This window comes from Xyrauchen texanus, chromosome 32, assembly GCF_025860055.1.
Source record: "Xyrauchen texanus isolate HMW12.3.18 chromosome 32, RBS_HiC_50CHRs, whole genome shotgun sequence".
Taxonomy (NCBI): Eukaryota; Metazoa; Chordata; class Actinopteri; order Cypriniformes; family Catostomidae; genus Xyrauchen; species Xyrauchen texanus.
This window is the reverse complement of record NC_068307.1, coordinates 8,257,831-8,280,565: the sequence shown is the minus strand read 5'-3', so window position 1 is coordinate 8,280,565 and position 22,735 is coordinate 8,257,831. Positions and strand designations below refer to the sequence as shown.

The window sequence follows — 22,735 nt, the reverse complement described above, 5'->3', positions numbered from 1 at the left end:
TTCTAGTGTCCCCAAAATTCAAATCTCTTAAAAAACATACTAAAAGATGTTTGTATTTTATTTTATTTTTATTTTATTTTTTTGGAGGGTTAGGTTTAGTGGTACGGTTAGGGGATAAAATCTATAGTTATAGTATAAAAATCATTATGCCTGGAGAGTCCTCATAAGGACAGCCACACCAACATTCTGTGTGTGTGTGCATGCGTGTGTGCAATACAGCATCTCTCGCGCAGAGCAAAGGCTGGCTTCCTGGCGGTGCCATAGAAACGCGGTCCGCGCGCGCTACTGTGGAGAGCGCATTCTGAGGGGAGCTTGCGGACAGACAAGAGCTGATTTGAGGAAGGAGGTCGCAAAAACTGCAAGAAAGCGAGTTTAAGTGGGAATACTAGAAGTGAGTGAGGAGAAACTGTCAGTGGTAAGAAATCGTTTATATTTTTGTTTTTAATAAAGTTAGCAGGGGGGTTTGCCAGGCTTGACAGAATGCAACACCGCATTATACGAAGACGCATTATTTTGAATTACTCGAGGAACATTTGTTTACTTTGCCTTTTTCCTTCTATATTTTATTATTATTATTATTATACAAATTCAAAAGTTCTTGCATCACTGATAAGATTTTCATGCAGGTGTTCAGCTGATTGGCGTCAACACCTTTTGAACCTCCCTCGGCTATTGAAGAGATTGTAAGCTGTTCTGCTTCATAATAGGCTAATTAAGAAATACATTTGCATTACACATTACGTTTAGAGGGGGTGGAAGACTTTTATGTCTATTTCTTCTAATCTAGTTTTAAAGATCTCCATCTGTGGCTGCATAATTGCAAGAAAAAAGCCCTTAGTACAAAGGTTGATTTATTTTATACAGTATTGTATCGATTCCACAATAGGTGTCTCAGTCCTTTAGCATTATGCATATTAAACATATGGCTATGAAAGGAAGGGATCAGTGGTGCCCTGGGGCTGTTACTGTTGCAGCTTACATTTCATAGGAGTTGTATGATCATCCAAGCACGTGTCCAGCCTCTTGTGAATGGAGTGCTGAAAGAAGGAATGATAAACACAGCACATACATTATCATTAACTCAAACTGCAGTCAGCATTACACAAGCAGAAGAACAGGGCGTGCAAGTGTTTGTGCATGTGTGTGTGAGTTGTACATCCACACAAGTATGCATGTGCACGCTTTGTGTATGTGTTTTGCATGTATTTTGGCAGGTGTGCGTGTACGCATTTGAGTGAATGAGTGTACAGCAAGTGCCATGACCTGCTTCTCTGGTGCGGTGACAGTCTAGCAGTCCATCACTGGTACTCTCTCAGTATAGTAGTCTGCCCAGGCTGGGCATACATGCGCGGTCCTCCAGAGCTTCCTGCGTTGGCAGTCGTTTACACTGGAGGTGATGCTAGTGTTAAACCATTGTTGTCAGCTGCATCTCCCAAAAGCTGGAATGTTGGCAAACAAAAGATGTGGCTACAACAGGCTGTGGTGCATTGCTTACATCCATTAGTATCACACTGACTTAGTTTCAACCTTTAGGAGGTTATGATGGTGTGTCTTGTGCTGCCAGGGGGAAAATGTATGCAAAATGTGTGTTTAGGACAGAATGGCTCAAAAGCAATCAGAGAGGTGTGTGAATGCATTTAATGCATTATAGTGAGATACACAGGCCTGGCTAGAGTATACTGCCACCATCACTCCTTGTGCAGACCTCAACCACATACTCAGATGTACTATATGATTAAATTAATATTTGATTTGTTTCCCAATGACCTACATGAAATGTTATAATGATTTAATGAGACCTCTTTTTTTTTTTTTTTGGAAGTTGCCAAAAAGTATGTTTAACCACACAGATATTGGGGAATGGTTTCTAAAGCGCCATTGTAGGCCAACTGTATTTTCAATTACATGAATATTAATAAAACATAAAGGCTAATTGAATATCTTATAAATAGTGTTTTATTATCAGCCTTAAAGATAATGGCTGCATAAAATTGACTGACTTTTTGCTGACAGCATTGTATTTTTATAATACCAATCGCGCTGTGTCATCAGTACAGCACTAATGATCAGGTTGAACTATACAGCCAGCCTCACATATTATAAAGTAGATAGTGCAACAAGGATACAGTATGTTTGGTTAACCCTTAAATGCATGGTAAATCTCCCAAACACTATTACATATTTGGATCTTTAGAGGCCGGTACTTACTGTATATCTATCAAAAATGGATGTACAAATTGCCCAGATAGTGTAAAATTTACAAAAATATTTAAAAAACAATTAGAAGGAAAAAAATAATAATAATAAAAAAAAAATATATATATATATATGAGATGCAACTGGCTGTCAAACACATATTGAGCTACATACAACATATAATGTACACATGTGCAATGTATGCGTAGCTTATGTGTATTTTCTCAGGCACTTGTTGAGTTAGGGTAAGGGTTAGATAAGGGGCTCCCTATATCTTTAATGGTGTTTTGGACCTTTCTGGAGCAATGCCTGCAGCTATATCCTTCTTGGGAAACTGCAACCAATCGTGTAATGAATCACGTTTGCTTTGCAAAAAGGTTGCAATTGTCACATTAATTTCATGAGATCAAGATTATTAATTCAACTTCATGTTGTTCCAAATGAAAAAGAAGCATAGTGACAATATAAGATTTTAACTAAAACATACTGTTGACGAAAATATGACAAGAAAAAAATTACACTGCACGAGATTTACAATGCACAAACAGGGGGTCTGGCGAGTTAGAATCCAGGGTGTGCTGATTGACTCCAGCCAGGTCTCCGAAGCACCCAAATTGGCCCGGTTGCTAGGGAGGGTATAGTCGCATGGGGTAACATCCTCGTGGATGTTAGTGGTTTTCGCCTCCACATGCTGTGAGTCTCTGCTTTGTCATGCACAGCAAGCTACGTGATATAATGTGTGGATTGACTGTCTCAGAAGCGGAGGCAACTGAGACTTGTCCTCAGTGGTGGACGAAGTACACATACCATGTACTTGAGTTAAAGTAAAGATACTCAAGGTAAAATATTACTCAAGTAAAAGTAGAAGTGCTGCCTTTAAACATTCACTTGAGTAAAAGTACAAAAGTATTTGCCTTCAAATGTACTTAAGTATCCAAGTACTATGATTTTTTATGGCCATAATGTCCTATTATAATTTGTCACAAGACTCTTGCTTAACTCAGTCTACATGAAGACTAATGTCACTCTTGGCACACCAATCTATTAATAAAATGACATTAATTAGTTAGGTGTGTATATATATATATATATATATATATATATATATATATATATATATATATATATATATATACATATACATATACATATATATTTGAATTGAATACATTTTTTGTGTGTTTAATTTTGGAGGGAAGGGACTGTTCCCATAAGGTATAATACATTTACTGTATATATAATACATATATATACTGTATATATTTTTCTCGAGTGTCTATGGTCATAATTATTAACATCCTAATGTTATTATACATTCACATAAACCTGCACAACGCATTAAATATATATATATATATATATATATATATATATATATATATATATATATATATATATATACACACACACACACATATATATATATATATATATATATACATATATATATACATATATATATATATATATATATATATATATATATATATATATATATATTCTATGTTATGGGAGCAGCCAATTTCCCTCCAAAATTAAACACAAAAATGTATTAATGCAGTGTTTCTGCTACTCCCCAGAAAAAAATGCTATTATATGCAAGTCATTTTAGTGTCAACATAATAAGCAATGTACATTATGCGTCAATATTTACCGATAATTGCTGCAATAACAGCTGCTGCTCTCTGCCCCGCTTAAAATCATTGGCAACGCAATTTGTTTGGAACTATTGAGAGCTACACGAATCACGTGACCGCGCAGCGGCGAGATCACTGTCGCAACCATCTATGTTCGCAACTCTCATATTTAACGGCTCTGGGGTGCGTTTCCCGTACAACGACGTAACTTGCTGCTCCACTACCGTAGTACGATGCACTGTTGAAGAAATCAACTTGCTAGTCACGACTGTTTCTCGAAACCGTATTGTGGCAAATTGGTTGTTCAACCACGTTAGTTAATGATGTCACACATGTGGTGGAGTAAAAACTACTTTTAATGAATCTGTTTGCGATCTAATTAATGCTAGATGTTTTGCTATAATTTACGGACATGTCATCTGAGGACTATCTCATATTTTTCTCAGTTATTTGCTTTATTTCCAGATTCAATCATAGGCTCGTTCTTACGCACTAGAGCACGTTCACACATGCGCACTCTTCAAAAACGGTGCTTTAAATCTGTTTACAAACTAAAAGACATAAAGGACATTTGTATGTATTCTAAATAAAAGATACTGATTGTACTGAATGTCATCTTGCTTATTTGGCTCAAGATAATAATTTACTAAGCCCACATGTTATAATAACAAGAAACTCTGCTTCTAACCACAGGTCGAGAGCTGCGGTTCCAACCACACAACTCTGCGATGCTGTTTGCGAATGTTCGTTTTAACGATGGTTTGGGGAAACACCGACTCGTTGAACTATGATGATAACGACGGAACTTGCGACCATAGTTGGCTAACGATGCTTTCGGGAAACGCACCCCTGGTTCGCGCTTAGTAGATGCCGCCAAGGCAAGTTCAAATCAAAGCGTGTGCGCGCTGTACTGTGTGATTGGTGGCTCGTTTGACCAGTTACGTTTTTATCCACTCATAAATAAAAAGGAACGACTGATTTTGAAAATGTAGTAGAGTAAAAAGTAAGATATTTGACTTTGAAATGTAGTGGAGTTAAAGTAAAAGTCTCCCCAAATTTAAATACTTAAGTAAAGTACAGATACGCAAAAAAGCTACTTAAGTACAGTAACGAATTACATTTACTTCGTTACTGTCCACCACTGCTTGTCCTCCACCTCCCGGATTGAGATGAGTAACCGTGCCACCACAAGGACCTAGTAAGTAGTAGTGGGAATTGGGCATGCCAAATTGGGGAGAAAAGGGATAAAAAAATTAATAAATAAATAAATTATAAAAAAATTAAAAAAAACAATGCACAAAAAGAAACATCTGTTTTTAGAAGAAGAAACACCTAGAAACAATTGATTAATCTAAGCCAGTATAGGCCTACTCCAGGGTGTTGGTTATTTCTCTGCATTGAGCTGCGTGAACAGAGTTTTGACTGACACACGTTTTTGTAATTTTGCACATTGTCATCAACTAAAATATGTTATTGTTCTTGGCTAAAATGATATGCCATTTTATTCAGAGTAAAACTAATAATTAATGAATACGACATTATGAAATATTGACTAATTTTGAAAGATATTTCCTTCAAAAGACTAAAATTATGAAACAGAAAAACAAAACATTAACACTGGTCACCATGTACTATCATTGCATCTTTTTTCCATACAATCAAAATTAATGGGGGACTGACGCTTTCATTCTTTCTAACATCATATTTTGATGGTTGTTATTTGCTTGTCTGTTCATTTATCATCTTGTACAGCATAAAATACACTGCCTTGTAATAGAAACACTTGTGGACATTTTTTACCTTTTGGTTTAAAGGGATAATACACCCAAAAATGAAAATTCTCTTATCATTTACTCACCTTCATGCCATCCCAGGTCTGTATGCCATTCTTTCTTTATCAGAACACATTTGAAGAAAAACAGAAAATATCTTAGCTCAGAAGGTCCTCAAAATGCATGTGGATGGTGAGCCAACATTTGAAGCTCCAAAAAGAACAGACAGTCAGCATAAACGTCATCCATACAACTCCACTGGTTAAATGAATGTCTTCTAAAGGAAACGAACACTTTTGCTGCAAAAAATATAAATATTTATGTGCTTTTTAACTGTAAATCATCGCTTCCGGTCAGCAGCCCAGAGAGGGCACATTTCACACAATCTCGTGTAACGTATTCACGTTATATCACATTTATATCACATATATATCAAATTGTTCTCTCAATTGAGACACAAATGCCCCATTGTGATTAAACAAACAGATACTAAACCAAAACCATCAAAGCTTCTGTACAGCTTTCCTATTACTTAGTTGTAAACAGCGCTGCTCTTCCGGGTGTGTTGTGCGTGAACATCATTACATCTAGGGGTGGGCGATATGACCAAAATCTTATATCACGATATGAGTTCTTTTATATCACGATAACGATATGTATCACAATATAGTAAAGATTTTCTGAAAATCAATAAAAATTGGTTTATATATTAAAAAATAATGCCTATTTTTGGAATTCCGGTCAGTGAATTAAATACTTTATAAATTAAAACTACTTCCTCTTTATTTGGAACAAGAGAAACAATGTCAAAGTAAGTAAATAAATAAAAATCTAAATTACCAAAATGCAAAGTATGCCACAATTCATTATAAAATGTTGTTGACCAATATTATTATTGTTATTATTATTATTATAAACTTTGCTCAATAAACTTAAAATATTCTCAGTGCAATGCGACAAAGAAAAATAAGTTTATTTTTATAAGTAAAAAAATATCCAATGAAAATAAACTGAAATCGAGCTAACAGAAGTAAACAACTTCTTGAATAAAATAAATATGAAATAAATATCACTTCTTGCTAAATCAATAAATAAATGACCAAATTAATGCAGAGTTCATCTTTTGGCTTTCATAATATTCTTTTGCGAGCTTCATTTTGAGGTGTTAAAACAGATTGCTTAACAACCAGCAAACCATTTTCTTGACCTGTTTGGGAGTCGTCCCGTTCTGTGGAGATTTCTTTCTCCATTTGGGGTTTTCCTGGGTCAAAAATTATTGAGTAGCACGAGTGATCCTGCTTTGGCTTCTCCTTTCTCTGGAACACAGATATCAGAAAGCCTGCTAGACTCGCTTGCACTTCATAGATCCTGACACAGTGCGCGCCAATCACGTAAAACATTTGCATATCATATCTCCCAACCCATATTACGTCACATGCACATACTGCTGCAGACCGGAAATGATCATTTACAGTTAAAAAGTACTTAAACACTGATCTGTTTTGCAACAAAAGCGATCGTTTTGCATTAGAAGGCATTAATTTAACCAGTCAAGTCATGTGGATGACGTTTAGGCTGACTGTCTGTTCTTTTTGGAGATTCAAAGGTTGGATCACCATCTACTTGCATTTTAAGAGATAAGAGATAAGATATTATTATTTTCTTTTTTTTTCTTTTTTTTTCAAATGTGCTCTGCTAAAGAAAGGAAGTCTATACACCTGGGATGGCATGAGGGTGAGTAAATGATAAGAGAATTTTCATTTTTGGGTGAACTAACTCTTTAAATCCGTGACCAACTGTAGCACTGTTATTTGGTAATGCTGAATCATATTGTCATCCTCAAATTCTTATCTTAAATGGCTCAATTTCACCTTTCTTGGGAGCCTTGTTGCTACTTTTCAGAATCGCTTGACAGGAAGATAAAGGGGTATTTGTGTAGCCAAATAAAGGTATTGGCCACTCACTTTAGCCTTTTCTGTGAAAGACTGGCTGTGTCCATCAAGACCAGTAAGCTAGCTCTTCTCTCGCCTTATCTCTGGCTCACACTCCCCTTTGGCCTGCACACAGTTTCAACCTAAAGGAAAGGGTTGGCTCTTCCAATGTGTCACTTGTGATTTCTTTTGCTTATCAGTGAAAGACACAATCCTAAATTGTATGTACGTATGTGGCTTTTGGGGTGAAAACAATGCTTTTGAGTTTTGCTTGTAATGAGCTGTATTTTTAAGCGGTTTCAATACTCACTTCTTTCTTCTCTCTTCTGTGCTGAACACACATCAGCCTGTGGGGTGCAATGAAGGTGAGGAACATGCTAATAACTTGTTAACACTGCGGTGAGATTTTCTTGCTTTCGCCTAATTACTGGGAGGATTATTTTTTAACCTAGCACCGCCTATGACTTTCATTTATATTTTAAGTTGATCTGAACTCAGGTTTAGTTGCTCTCTTCGAATTATTGTAAATCTTGTCCCTCCCTCTTGTTGCATTCTAAATTGTATCAATTGTATGTAAGGGCAGCACAATTAATTAAAAAAAGAATCAAGGTTACAATTATGGCTGCCGCAATTAACTAAAGTATCAAGCATTCCGTTTAATCCTGTTGCATCCAAATTTTCTGTTAAAGTGTGTGTTTTTTGCAGCAGTTGAGCATTGAAACCAATCGCAAACCGTCCAAGGCTTAACCGCACCTTTAACTGGTCCTAGGAGTGAAGTTTAAAGGAATATTCTGGGTGCAATACAAGTTAACAGCTCAGTTAACTGCTTTTGTGGTAAATGTTGATTTCCACAAAAAATTATTTAGAATTGTCTCTCCTTTGTTTTAACGAAGCAAAAATCATGGTTACCGGGCATAGGTTTGGTTTGAAAGTTGGTAGACACATATTACAAGGAGTTGGGATGTCTCGATACTGGTATCAGAATCGGGTACGATACCACGCTCAGGTACTTGTACACATGCTCATAAAAATGCTCCGACACCGTCTGACATATCACTACATAAACATTCAACGCACAAATTAAAATCTCGATATGTCCTATTGAGATTATTTAACAAAAAAAAATGCCATTTATTTAATGAGATAAATATATAGTTTGCATGTGCAGCGCATCAAATGTGAGTGCTTGTAAATGTGTGCAGCCGGTGTTGTGCTGACATAAAGACACAAAGTGCTCATACCTTTTAGAGCTAATTGACTCATACATGGAAAACAAGTTCTGTGTGTGTTATATTTGTAGCAGATGACAGCAAGCAGAGCATGAATAATTTTTTTAGCATGAGGCAAATACAGAGTACATACTTATTTAATTAAATAGCAGCCTTTTGCAATTTATTAATCACTTTGAGTCACATAGCGACTGGCTTTTCCCGGAGTGGGAAACTACTGTCATAACGTCAGAGCTCTTTGGTTATAACAACACAAACATTTCAAAATAAAAGCTCAATTTAAAGGGAAAAAAGTATGACAGAAATAGATCACTACTGTATAGTTATGTAATAAACACAGTAATACTACTAATAATAATAATAAATCAATAGTAATTGTATAATATTTAACAATATCTCACATCTGTAATGCTCTGCTATGCAGCACTTTATTTGACAAATATAACTCCAATGTTGTATTTTGAATTGTGTTATGAATGAGGTTCTTTATAAAATAACTTTATTTGGTAAAAGTAATAAAATATTATGTAAAAAATTACTTGTTATACTTTTATTTGATACAATTATTAATTAATTCATTTATTTAAACACCATTTTAATGCGAAAATTGAAATAAACTGCTGATACGGAATTCAGAAAAAACAAAAGAGCTATTGGACTCGGTATCGGCGAGTACCAAAAATAAATTATTGGTACTCGTACTCGTTAAAATTAAACGGTATCAGGACATCACTTACAAGTAGGATAATATTCTAAATATTCATTTTAAGAAAATGCAAGAACCTCACTGGTAAAATAGTCCTCGTGGTGTTGTAGCAACTCGCCTCAATCCGGGTGGCGGAAGACGAATCTCAGTTGCCTCCATATCTGAGACCGTCAATCCGCGCATCTTATCACGTGGCTTGTTGAGCACATTACCACGGAGACCTAGCGTGTGTGGAGGCCTGATACTATTCTCCGCAGCATCCATGCACAACTCACCATGTGCCCCACCACATTATAGCGACCACAAGGAAGTTAACCAAATGTGACTCCACCCACCCTAGCAACCGGGCCAACTGGTTGCTTAGGAGACCTGACTGGAGTCACTCAGCACGCCCTGAATTCGAACTTCAATCAAATCAAATCACTTTATTATCACTCAACCATATACAGAAGTGCAACAGTGGGTGAAATTCTTGGGTGCAGTTTCAAGCAGAAGTATAACAAGTACAATAAACATCTGATTTACACATAACACATTTACATATCTTGTTACGCAACACAATCAACAATATGCACCTAATAATATACAATATACAGTATATACAGAAGACTGTATACTCTGTATATGGAGAAAAGTAACAGATGGCATGTGACAACCTCGTTTCTACGCTGCTCCACAAGAGATGGGACAATATAAACATGTATTATGATACTGAGGAACTTTAATAGTCATTAAAATGAAAATAAAAACATAGTATAAAGTTAAAAGTATTTTCTATGTGGTAAAATTGCCCATATGTTAATGGGGGCATTTCTGATTTTCAAAAAGTTGTCATACAATCCATACCATCACAACCTTAATCTATGCCTGTGGCGGTTAAAGTGAGATCTACCAAGGAAGTGAATGGGGCCAGTCCATAAACATTAAAATACACATTGTTTCAAAAGTTTAGCCTTGTAACACTGTAATCCCATTATTGAATATAACTCTACACAGATGAATTTAGTAAGTGCTTTAATCACACTAAAATCATGTTAACATGTATACTCTGTACATTTTGTGGCTATACTTTTGAATCAATGTGTATTTTAGTGTTTTTGAACTGGCCCCATTCACTTCCATTGTAAATAATTTTTGTGGTATTCAACATTATGCCACAAATGTTGTTGATTGAGCTTAAGTTGTATTAAACCCAGAATATTACTATAAGCAGTATGATACACAGAGATAATATGGGATGGTACTGTTCTTGTAATGTCTAGTATTTCTCAGTTTCTATGTATAATTTATTAAAAATTTGAATAACAGTTTCATTTTTAATGCGGCAAAGCAGACCAATTTAAAGTTTAGGCAATGTCTTGATTTAATGATGTGAAACAGCAATAAATATGCAAAATGCAGGCAACTTAGTTTATATGTAATTTGCACATAGTACAAGGGAAATATGATGAACTATTATTTTTGCCATAATTCTGCAGCTGTAGTGCATGTTTTAAGTGCATATAATAAAGCATTTAAATAAATAGTATAGAATAATAGTTGATCGATTTTGCGTATTCTTTTTCATACCTATTTCATACTTATTCTCAGTATCCACAACACTTTTGTGTCTATAAAATTATCACTGATTACTTTAATGTGGTTTGATAAATGTAGGTGGCAGTGGTTAACTCCAAGAGCTCAACAGAGACATAACTGAAGTGTTGAATTGAGGTTTTATGCACTAGGGGCACTGGAATTACAAAGAGCACATGGCCATTACCACTCTGCAATCAGAGTAATTGCTTGTCTGCAAATTGCTGCTAGAGTAGGGCAGGAGCGAAAAAGACTTTCCCATGTTGTCAACAAGGCCAGGAGGGCAGGAGCAGAGGGAAATATTAGCAGCAGTGATTTTTATTTAATCCGCTCGGCTTTACAAGTTCCTTCAAAAGAATTAAGACATTTTTCTCAGTTTTCCCATTTTTCGATGATTAATGGAAGCACTCAATGTTATTTCAAACTGTAAAAAGACTACCAGCATATCTGCAGGACATTGAATCTTATTATTGGCATCAATTCACCCTGCAGTCTGTTCATGCAGGGAATTCTTTGTCCTGCAGTGAGTTAAAAAAAATAATTAAAAAGAGCAAATCAATGCTATAAATAATAAGTGGTTTTAATGAAGCAGTTTTGAGATGCGGTTTATATTTGCATTAGGCATGCATTTTGAGTGATGATGACGAGCATGCATTCTATTAATTAATGTGGGCTAGTCCCTTTGCCAGCCCTGACCACAGCTGTCACAACAGTGTGCCAAAGGGACCTGTGAATGGCTGCAAGCTAATAGAAGAAGCACACATAACTGGATTTCACCTCTCTTCTTAAGCTCCCAGAGCTTTGATAGGCTCAGTAGTATTTTATGGAGTTTACATTGAATCTTACAGGCTTTCTTTGAGGTCAAGAGGATGTGTTAGAACTGTATAACCTCCTGAGACCCTGCATCCACATGCGTGGACATTCGCTATAGGCTATGCATAATTTTATTTAATTTAAACCGACTGATCTCAGTTCAGGAGGCTTTAGGGTGTCATTAAATGTTTAAACTTTGATGCACCGAGTCATATCACAAAACAACATGGCGCTGACCTCAGCTGAGTTTGTCTTTGGGAGAAACGGCAATATAACTACATACAGTATGGTAAGAAACCTCATTAAGTTTTTACATTTAAACCTGTTTGAGTCAAAAGAGTAGTCTCTAGTTTAAAATGGAATCAATTTATTGCCAAACAGCAGCTGTTAAACACAATGACTATATATTCTATATTCACTGTTCATTATCACATTGAGAATCAATGGATGCATCCAAATGCTGGAAAATGTTGCTTTCAGTCTAATGGACAGGTTTCTATGGATACCAGGTTAGATTTGAAGACACTTGAGAAGTTGAAAACTGGAGCTTTGGTTGCTTTCTGCCACTGGTACCAAACAACCCTTTATTAGATTTATTGGTCAAAGGAAATGCTCCACCAGACAGGATTTGTTTCAGCTTCATCTGGGAAAGCAACAAACACACGTTTTAAATCTCAATTTCTGGAAATAGTTTTTATAACTCAATATTCATAGACATATTAATATATTGTTGATATTATAAAGCTTTACAAGGATCATTACAAAGCAGTTTCTATAGAAATCCTGAAAACTTCCCAATATTTGCATTCAAGTAAGCTTTTGTGTGTGCAAATTGCCACTAAGAATAGACTACATTCACACTGCAGCTGGATCAATTGTTTTGTAATGTTGTTCACAAGACATTTTAAATGTACCCCATATCAAATACAGGTCTGAATAGCTGACACTCCTAAACTGATCTGTATGCATATAACAAACCCTGGCATGATCATCATTATATTATGTAGCCTCTAATTAATTAAATTATAATTCAAATTTAAGTTAGTGGTCATTTAGGTTTTTAACAGTTTATCTAACGGTCTAATAAAAATATATCACAAATTTGTTTTATATTGTTTGATATCTATATTGATCACAATTTCATACATTAATGGGGATGGAAATGCATTCCACATGATTTTTAGACCTCAAGAATGAATGTAAACATTATTTGATCACAAGTCAATTTTATAGGTTAAGCTACCTTTTAATTTGAAGTTCAAGTAGATTTAATCCTACATTAGGAGTGTGACCTCATTTCGCCACAATTTCATCATCTTCAGCTGAAAATGCACTCTCCTCATGGTCATTAATTTTTAAGTTTCCAACAATGTTCTTCCTGGTTTAGGCCAGACACTTGTCTGCTATGTAACCCGTAAATGACGTAACTTCTGTAGCCTAAAGGTTACTATGTCCAACTGAAAGACTTTCTTGTCTGTGTCAAAGAATTAGAATGTTGCAAAGATTGTAAAATATTGACAGTCTCTCACGTTGGCATATAAAATATATCTCTTACACTGGGGGAAATCCCAAAGTTTTACTTAAGAGGAAAACACCACTATTGAAGCACAATTCCACTGCAGGTCGTGATAGAAAGTGAAGGGAACAAACACTGCAACACCTCTGGAATATCTGGAAATAAAGCAAAGCAATGAAGAAAAATAATAGCAAAGTCTTCCTTGGATCCCATGTTTTTTTATTTACACAAGCTTTGGGGGGAAATTACATTGCTGTGAAGAAAGCTGCTCACTGACCGAGCCACACGTACAGTATACAGGAGTAAAGAGTATGCCGCTTATACAGGGCATGTAAATGGGAACGGCACTCTCTTGCAAAACTGCTTTCAGGTTTCCATGTAAATGAAGTCACTGTTGCCAGCTAGTTGCTGTAAAAATCGGATTACAGCAAGCTACTGCAATGTGTACAGTAATTTAATTATTACTGTAATTGGTAGCTGAGGTATATTACTGTAACTACATTGTACAGTAATTAGCTGTAATTATTCCATGGATTATTATTTGTATATAATCATAAAACATGAATTTTTCATTGTTTCTGACAAATCGCAATGAAAGAAAATGTTACAGTATACATGGTATAATTGTTTATTATAAGGGGGTATAACATTCACAGCTCTTAAATTAGCAAATTATTTTTATATCTTTCTTAAAGGGATAGTTCACCCAAAAATGAAAATTCTCTCATCATTTACTCACTTTCTTGCCATCCCAGATGTGTATGACTTTCTTCAGCAGAACGAAGGCGAAGATTTTTAGAAGAATATTTCAGCTCTGTAGGTTCACACAATGCAAATTAATGGTGACCAAAACTTTGAAGCTCCAAAAAGCACAGAAAGGCAGCATAAAAGTAGTCCATGTGACTCCAGTGTTTTCATTTCATGTCTTCTGAAGCCACACAATCATTTTGGGTGAGAACAGACCCAAATCTAACTAATTTTTTACAGTAAATCTTGACATCAACAGTCTCCTAGGTGATCATTTCAAGCTCAATTACACTTCCTAGTTGCATCAAATGCTAGGAGCATGGATCAAGCACTAGAAAGTGTAAAATTCTTGATCGTGTCTAGAGACTGCAATGGCAAGATGTACATAAAATGTTATTAGATCACTTTAGAAGACATTGATTAAAACACTGGAGTCATATGGATTACTTTTTTGCTGCCTTTGTGTTTTTTGGAGCTTAAAAGTTTACGCTGCAAGTCCTAATGCACAGATTTGGTATTTGATACAAATCCGTGGTATTTGTCCTGGTGTTTACTGTATACATAACTGAATGTTTCTATTAATTCTGTCATGACATATTTGAGGAAGGACCCAAGATGCAGAATGGCAATGACCTGTTTTTTAAAACGAAATACCAATAAAAATACAAACAAAACCAGTTGCTATAAAAAATAGAACTGAAAACAAAACCAAACTGTTAACAAAAACTCACTAGGAAGAAAACACAAAACAACAAGACAAATGAACTGAGAACAAACCGACTGGATAACGGGACAGGATGCAAACTGGAGACTGAACATAACACACCAATTTTATGGGGAAAGACAAGCCAAAAGAGAGAATATAAAGAGGAAGGGATGATTGAACACAGGTGCTGCCAATAATCACAAGCAGCTCAAATCAGCATAGCATGACAATGCTGACTGCGCTGCTGAGCAGCACCTGTGGGAAACACAAGGGAAAGAGGAAAACAAAAGCACATGGACAACCTGAGAGCAAGCTGGAGAAAACTGTCACAATCCTGCCACATCACAAATTAAAACCAGACCAAAATGGCAGGATCATGACAAATACCTCGTAAGGACAGACATATCAAAGTCAATTTTTTTTTTTTTTCCAATAAATATTGAGATTTTTATCTGCAAATTATGTAGAAAAACTTTTGATGGCTAATGTACTGTTGTATTTATTAGTCATTTTAATTTGTAATGTGGAATTCAATTACCATCGAAGCTCAAGAATGTAATATTAGCCTACTTACGAGTGAAACACACCTTAAAGGGCAGCAAGAAAAAAAGCATTACATATAAAGTAAGAAATATTAAAAATGTTGCATTGACTTGCATTTGCATTATGAATCCCTTGGAACTGTTATCTGTGTATTGTTATATAAAGCTACACTCACTGAGCACATTATAAGGGACACTGTGGTCATAATGAATGCCCGATGTGGTCTTCTGCTGTTGTAGCCCATCCTCCTTAAGGTTCGACTTGTTGTGCATTCTGAGATGCTATTCCGCTCACTACAATTGTACAGAGTGGTTATCTGAGTTACCGTAGTCTGGCCATTCTCCGTTGACCTCTCTAATCATTAAGGAGTTTCCATCTGCAGAACTGCCGTTCACAGGACATTTTTAGTTTTTAGCATCATTCTGAGTAAACTCTAGAATCTGTTGTGTGTGCAAATCCCATGAGATCAGCAGTTACAGAAATACTCAAACAGCCCATCTGGCACCAACAATCATGTCACGGTCAAAAATCACTGAGATCAATATTTTTCCCCATTCTCGTGGTTGAAGCTCCTGATATCTTCATGATGTTATACATTACACTGCCACCACACTAATGGCTGATTAGATAATTACATGAATAAGTAGGTATGCAGGAGTTCCTAATAAAGTGCTCAGTGACCTCTGTCCGATATCTTTTGATGTGGATGCATATTTTACTATTTACGTGTAACCCAAACAGATTGCTCAAAACAATTGTTGAAGATCGGTTTTGTTGAAATCTATGGCACACTTGCTGATACAAAATGGTGGAGGGGTGACAGACATAACGACTCTCCCCGACTCTCTCTGTGTGATTCCCTGTCATATGGAGCCCACCAAAATAACAACAGGAGTACCGTGAACATAAAACATTATAATAGAGTGATTTAGGATGCGATTCATGGAGTATCTTTACCTTGTGAATGTGTGATTTTGCATTTATCCCCTCGAGGCTTGCTTAGAACACGTATGTCCATATGCAGCTTTCGGTGACTGTATTGCCTCCGCTTTCTTATTTCATTAGTCATTTTAGTGTAGGAGAACCCCAAGAAAAATGTTTAGTGAAAGAATCACAATGGATTACAATCTGAATTTGTGATGATATTCTCAGTTGACCTCTCTCATCAATAAGGCCTTTCCATCTGCAGAACTGCCGCTCATCGGATTTTTTTTGTTTTTAGCATCATTCTGAGTAAATTCTAGAGTCTGTTGTGCTTGAAAATCCCAGGAGATCAGCAGTTACAGAAATACTCAAACCAGCCCATCTGGCACAAACAATGAGTGCGATCGCTAATGAAAATAATGTTCAGATCAGCATGATGTCTTGTTAGTTCAGAAGCTCATTGTTCACTTGACGAGAACAAAAGAGCCGCAGCTGCAGAGCGATTTTTCTTACCATTTTGATGCGCTTTTCCAGGTTTTCCCAGCAGAGAGTCCCAAAAGTCAAGTGATTACCTACTGGCAGATGCTAATTTGCACTCCATTTCTCACCTACTGGCCGGCAATTGTGCAAATGAAGCTTACTCCTGAAAATCGCTAGACAAATCAGCTAGTGTGCTGTAGGCTTTAGAATAATGTAAAAAAAAAAAAAAAAAAATCACATTAAATTTGACCTGGCTGTTCACACTGAAGACACATTGGGTAAAAAAATCTGATATGTATCCGATTTACTGTATTTCGACATATACAAGTGGCCCAGATTTGAAAATGTCACATTCAGTTCGCTAGTGGCTGTTCAAACTGTCATTCAATTAATAGATCTGTGTTGCATGTAAGTGATTTGGGCCACATTCAGCTGCATTGTGAACGTAGCATAAAATACATTGTAAGTTCGTTTTTTTATTTCTAAATGTCAACTGGATCTGAGTTTCTGAGACCTTTGGGTTATTGCAGTTGGTTTTTGTTAATACACTCCAGCTTGTAAGAGATGAAGCTCTCAAAGTGTAAACAGTGTAATGGTTGTGTAACTCTGCATCATACCCTTTAATGTTTAATTTATGGTGGAATAGTGTCTGGCTGAGAGTCTAATACAGCTTTTATCTGCTGAGGTTCCAATTCAGGTCATCCATGAACTTAAGATCCCTGATAATGTATTCAAATGAATCAATTTAATGCCACCAATGTTTTTTGGCTGTTAAAAATGATCAAATCCTTCTAAAGCCACTAAAGAATTTTGAACTACAACATCATTTACACCAGCACAGGCAAAATAACTGGGCAAAAATATGGCAGTGCACAACTAAAGACATTATGTTTTATTATGACCAAATTCATGAACACATCTCCCTCATTACAGAGCAGACAATAGATATTGCTTGAGACCAATTACGGCATTACCTCTTTTAAGGGAATTGTATGGTTTATCCTCTTCTTTTGAACAACTCAACATGTGTTGATGGCACTCCTGCATTTAAACTTAAAACATAAAAAAGTGGGACCCAAATTAAGACCTGATAATTATAGGCTATGTTTGGTCCTGATATTATTTTTCTAATTAAAGGCAAGAAGTCCCAAGATTACAAAGGGGATACTTGGCATTGCTCTGATCAAGGAGCCCATAGGCTTAACCAAGCCTCAGATGATTGTGAGAGACAGCAACTGCATCCAACAGTGCAGTGATTTATTGTCTCTGCTGCATTTTTTTAACTGTAAAAGAGTGTATTGAAATCAAATATGATACATCTGCAGTTAAGTGAAGAATTATTACATTTAAATCCTGCTAGCATATGTGGTATGTTTATACATATAAATGAGCACATTTTGTCCACAAAGCCTCCCAAGTGACCAGTTTTGCATATTTATTGCCACATTAATTATTTTGTCAAGACATTTGTGTTCCCACAGTCTCCTCAGTAGGAGAAGCAAATAAGCAGTAGGAGTTTTTTTTGGTTGCTAGCCAAGTGCTCCAACTCCTAAAGGTGTGCACTCAAACACATTTGTTTTTTCATTTATTCAAATATATAATTGTCACTTGCTGTTTCTTTGATATAGCCTCTGTGGGTCTCCTCTGCAGAAATTTGACCAATGACCTGCTCTGTTTGTATGAAGAGGATTGTAATTACATTTAGCTCATTTGCAATTCCATCTGGAGGTAGGGTTCACTTCAGAGCTAATACAGGGTGCTGAGAAGTTTTAGCGGCTTGAGGATTTAGTCATTACCCTGTGATATTCACACCAGAGATGGGTTTAAGAGGCCCATTTAGGAAGCATAAGAACCAATCCCAGTCCTTTGAAAAAACTAAATAGCCACTGCAGACTGTGCATCACACTGAATCATAATTTCTACAATTGTGTTGTGAGTTGCCTTCTCAGTGTGTAATAATTCATATTTATGCAAGAAATTGCGGTAGAGTGCTCTATGCTGCTTGACCAGGATCTCTACAAGAAGTGGGCAGCAACCAACCTTTGCAATATCAGGACATTTGTTGTAGATCAGTGCATTATCCGCACCACTGGCAAAAGCAGGAGATAAGTAGAAGGCTGGAGGCAGAATTTCTCAAAAGACGGGCATCTCTTTTATATTTGGACCAAATATGCTTTTAAGGCAATCTAATGAATTCTGGTATCCATTTTTGTAATGATGCAAGTAAAGCTAAGCCATTAATAGCACCTCTACAGGCTCTCTTTGATGTTTAAGCGGCTCTTTTTAAGACAAGTTTATAAAGAGCTGCTTGCTGTTGCTGATTATCTGTGGTAAGATCCAAGATAGCCTGTGTACTTCCTAATAGAAATGTTTACACAGTGCAAAAGCACTGCTATGAAGTAATACATAAGGAAAAATGTTAATAGTAGTTATCTTGGTTTTATATATAAAGTGGGTGCCAAAAGACTTAAGTCCACTAGTGAAAATGCTTCTAATTTGCATTCTCTTCTAATTTAATATAAGATTTTGCATTACATATTAAACTGCCTGGCCCCCAAAAAAAGTTGCATACTCTAATATTTAGTTCCTTTAGTTTTGATTACGGCACGCATTCATCGTGGTATAGTTTTGAAAACCTTATGCAACATCACAACATTTATTTTCATTCCATAGTTGCATTAATTTTTGGCCGAGATCTTGTATTGATGATGGGAGAGTCGAACCACTCACATCACAAAGACTTTCAATGAGGTTAAGGTCAGGATTTTGTGGTGGCCAATTCATGTGTGAAAATTATTCCTCATGTTCCCTGAACCACTCTTTCACAATTTGAGCCAGATGAATCTTGGCATTGTCGTCCTGGAAAATGCACGTGCCATCAGGGAAGAGAAATTAATTGATAGGATAACATGGTCATTCAGTACGTTCAAGTAGTCAGATGATTTAATTTTTATTACTGAATTTTATTGCCGCATAATGTTGCTGAGCCGAGACCTGACCAATTGAAGCAACCCCAGATCATAACACTGCCTCCAGAGGCTTGTACATTGGGCACCATGCATGATGGGTGCATCTCTTCATGCGCTTCCCTTCTTCATGCGTTTCAGTTCTTAACTCAACTCCAGTGATTTCAGCAATCTCTTTAGTTGATTTCTTTGCTTGATGCAGGTCAATAATTTGCCCCTTCTGAAACACAGTAACTTATTTTCCACGAACACGGGATACATCTTCTGACATGGTTGTTTAAGAAATGAGAAGCTACACACTGCATCAGTTAGGGTTGAAAGAATTGTTGCCAGCTGAAACATATTAATCACTGCAATAATTATCCAATCATAGGCTATTAAGTCTCTGTTTATTTAAATCCAAATGGCAACTTTTTGTTTTGTTTGTTTTTTGGCCAGGCAGTGGATATAGTGAAATTACAGTGAAAAGTTGAATTAAAATATTTGCATTACAATGTACAAGAATATCGTGTTATTTGTGTAACTGGTCGCCCCGCTCGAACCGGCATCACCGGCATGGAAGGCGGGTGCGCTAACAAGGAGGCTAAAGGCTACAGCCCCTAGCGTCAGTCGCTAGTGTACCTCTTGAGGTCAGGAGAGTGAGGTTTACTCACTGCACAGCTATCTACCAGCTTGTTCCCGTTACACTCATCCCCCTAAACCTCACTCCCATCCGGGTCACGGCACCATTGTAACCGGTCCTGCTTGCTCCGCTCCCTGCTTTTGAGTGTCATCTCTATTAAATAATTTCTAAAAACTGTACAATTTATTGACGGGTTATGGAAAAATCATAGAAACTCATTTGTCAAAAAGTGTGGGATCCAGTAAAAATCCCAGATTTTCAATGTGGTCTCACACTTTTGAACCTCACTGTTTTATTTTCTTTTAGTATTTTTTTAAATATTCATAACCACTAGTAAGTTTTAAATAAAATGTTTGTACATTTTGTAACTGTTTAATTGAAAAACTGTTGCATAATATCAGGCGGTATGCCATAAATTTGTCTTTTGCATGTGTTTTTTTACCTTTTCCTCTTCTGTCCGTGTTGTATCTTCTGTCCAGACATTTCTTTCAGTCTCCTGCTGCTTGCATTTGTGGTGTGTGGCTTTGCCCTGCTTGGCGTCATCAGTGTCGCTACCTGGAAGCTGTGCTGGGTGCCCTGTCACTGCAAAGCTCTTTCCAACAGTGCCATCACCCTTGCCCCCACCCGCTCAGAGAGAGACCAACTCAGAGAAGGTCACGGTGACCACTACCCGTCCCTCAGAGATATCATGGCAGCAGACAAGCTGAAAGATCCTGGGAACTTTCTTGAGGCGGCAGTGAAGATTAGTCATACGTCACCAGATATCCCTGCAGACGTTCAACTGTCCATGAAGGATCATTTGCTGAGACGCACACGTATCTCACGACAGACCACTGAACCGGCCTCCTCTAACAGGTCAGTGTTCTGGAACAATTTATTTATTTTTTGTCTGATGACATTTAGGCCATCGAGGTTTACTATAAATACACAGAGCCAGTAAAAGGTTAGTTCCAGTCATTCCTAATGATGTTAATGCTTTAAATCTTGTAAATGTCAGACAGAATTAGACCTGACGGAGGTCTCTGGCTTTGAATGGCTGTAAGGAAGGTCAGATGATAGCAACCTACTATTGTAGAGCTAGATAAATTTAAACTTGTTCAGCATTGTTAAGCTGAGTAAAAACATACTTTGCAAGAATTTTATGGGAACCTTACAACATAACCAGAACTGCATTTTGTCAAGCTTTTAATTACACCACCAATTTGCATTAGATCACGGGTTGTTATTCAAATGTAGATTAGCACCTGGTTTATCTTTTGTGATAGAACCAATGCCTGATATCAGGATGATTCAGCTGCCAAATTGTCTCAATGTTGCCAGGCACAGTTCTTTCAAGAAGCACCTTCCAAGACAGATGCACCATGTCACCAGTCTGGACCGCGGAAGTGAATTTTTGGATGTGGAGGACTATCCCACCTGTACCGCTGCCTCTCTTGGACGCATCCAACCGGAACTCTACAAACAGAGCACAATGGAGGCAGAGGAGTCGTCCAAGAATGGCACAGAAAAAACATGTGGCAAGATCAACTTCTCCCTTAAGTACGATTATGAGGGGGAGCTTCTTCTTGTTACCATCCTCAAGGCTTTCGACCTACCTGCAAAAGATTTGTGTGGCAGCTCAGATCCTTACGTCAAGATCTATCTGCTGCCCGACCGTAAGCGTAAATTCCAGACCCGTGTGCACCGCAAGACACTCAACCCCACATTTGATGAGACCTTCCAGTTCCCAGTCCCGTATGAGGAGCTGGGGTCTAGAAAGCTCCACTTGAGTGTGTTTGACTTTGACCGCTTCTCACGGCATGATATGATTGGGGAGGTCATACTGGATAACCTTTTTGAAGTTTCGGATCTCTCACAAGAGACAACCATCTGGAAAGACATTCAATATGCCACCAGTGTAAGACAATTCATCCTCTTTATTACTTGTGAGTGAGTGAAAACCCCACTGGTGATTTGTCACATTAATGTGACCCTTATGATTGTGCAATGTATATTAACTATTAAAAACATATTAGAGAGCAATAAACTAAAGTTATTGATTTGGCAAGCAGAAGACAATTCTGAGTCTGCAATTATAACTCTCAACTTTGAATCAAAAGAAGTAACTTTTTTTCTCAACCCTTGAAGCCCACAGAGAAAAAAAAGAATGATCAAAATATTAATAACTACAGTATTGACCAACACAAAATAGGTATTGTTTTAAAGTTTAGAAGTTGTACTTTATTTTATAATTATACAATTATTGTAAAATTACTATTTACTTAACCATTTGATACAATGTACTTATTATGTACATACATGTTGTTGCACTGTAATTACATTTAAAGCATTTAACTGCATTTGTAGTTACACTGTTAACTTTACCCCTTACC

The 22,735-nt window shown here is 36.7% G+C and overlaps 1 protein-coding gene across 1 annotated transcript in view; it reads left to right on the top strand.

Annotated features, from left to right (window-relative positions):
* LOC127626098 (synaptotagmin-6-like) overlaps positions 1-22,735 on the top strand; it is a 42,138-nt gene that overhangs the window by 12,099 nt on the left and 7,304 nt on the right. Inside the window, exons 2-3 of the mRNA XM_052101652.1 lie at positions 20,843-21,218; positions 21,684-22,260. Coding sequence (XP_051957612.1) covers positions 20,843-21,218; positions 21,684-22,260 — 953 coding nt within the window. The remainder of the gene's footprint in view (positions 1-20,842; positions 21,219-21,683; positions 22,261-22,735) is intronic.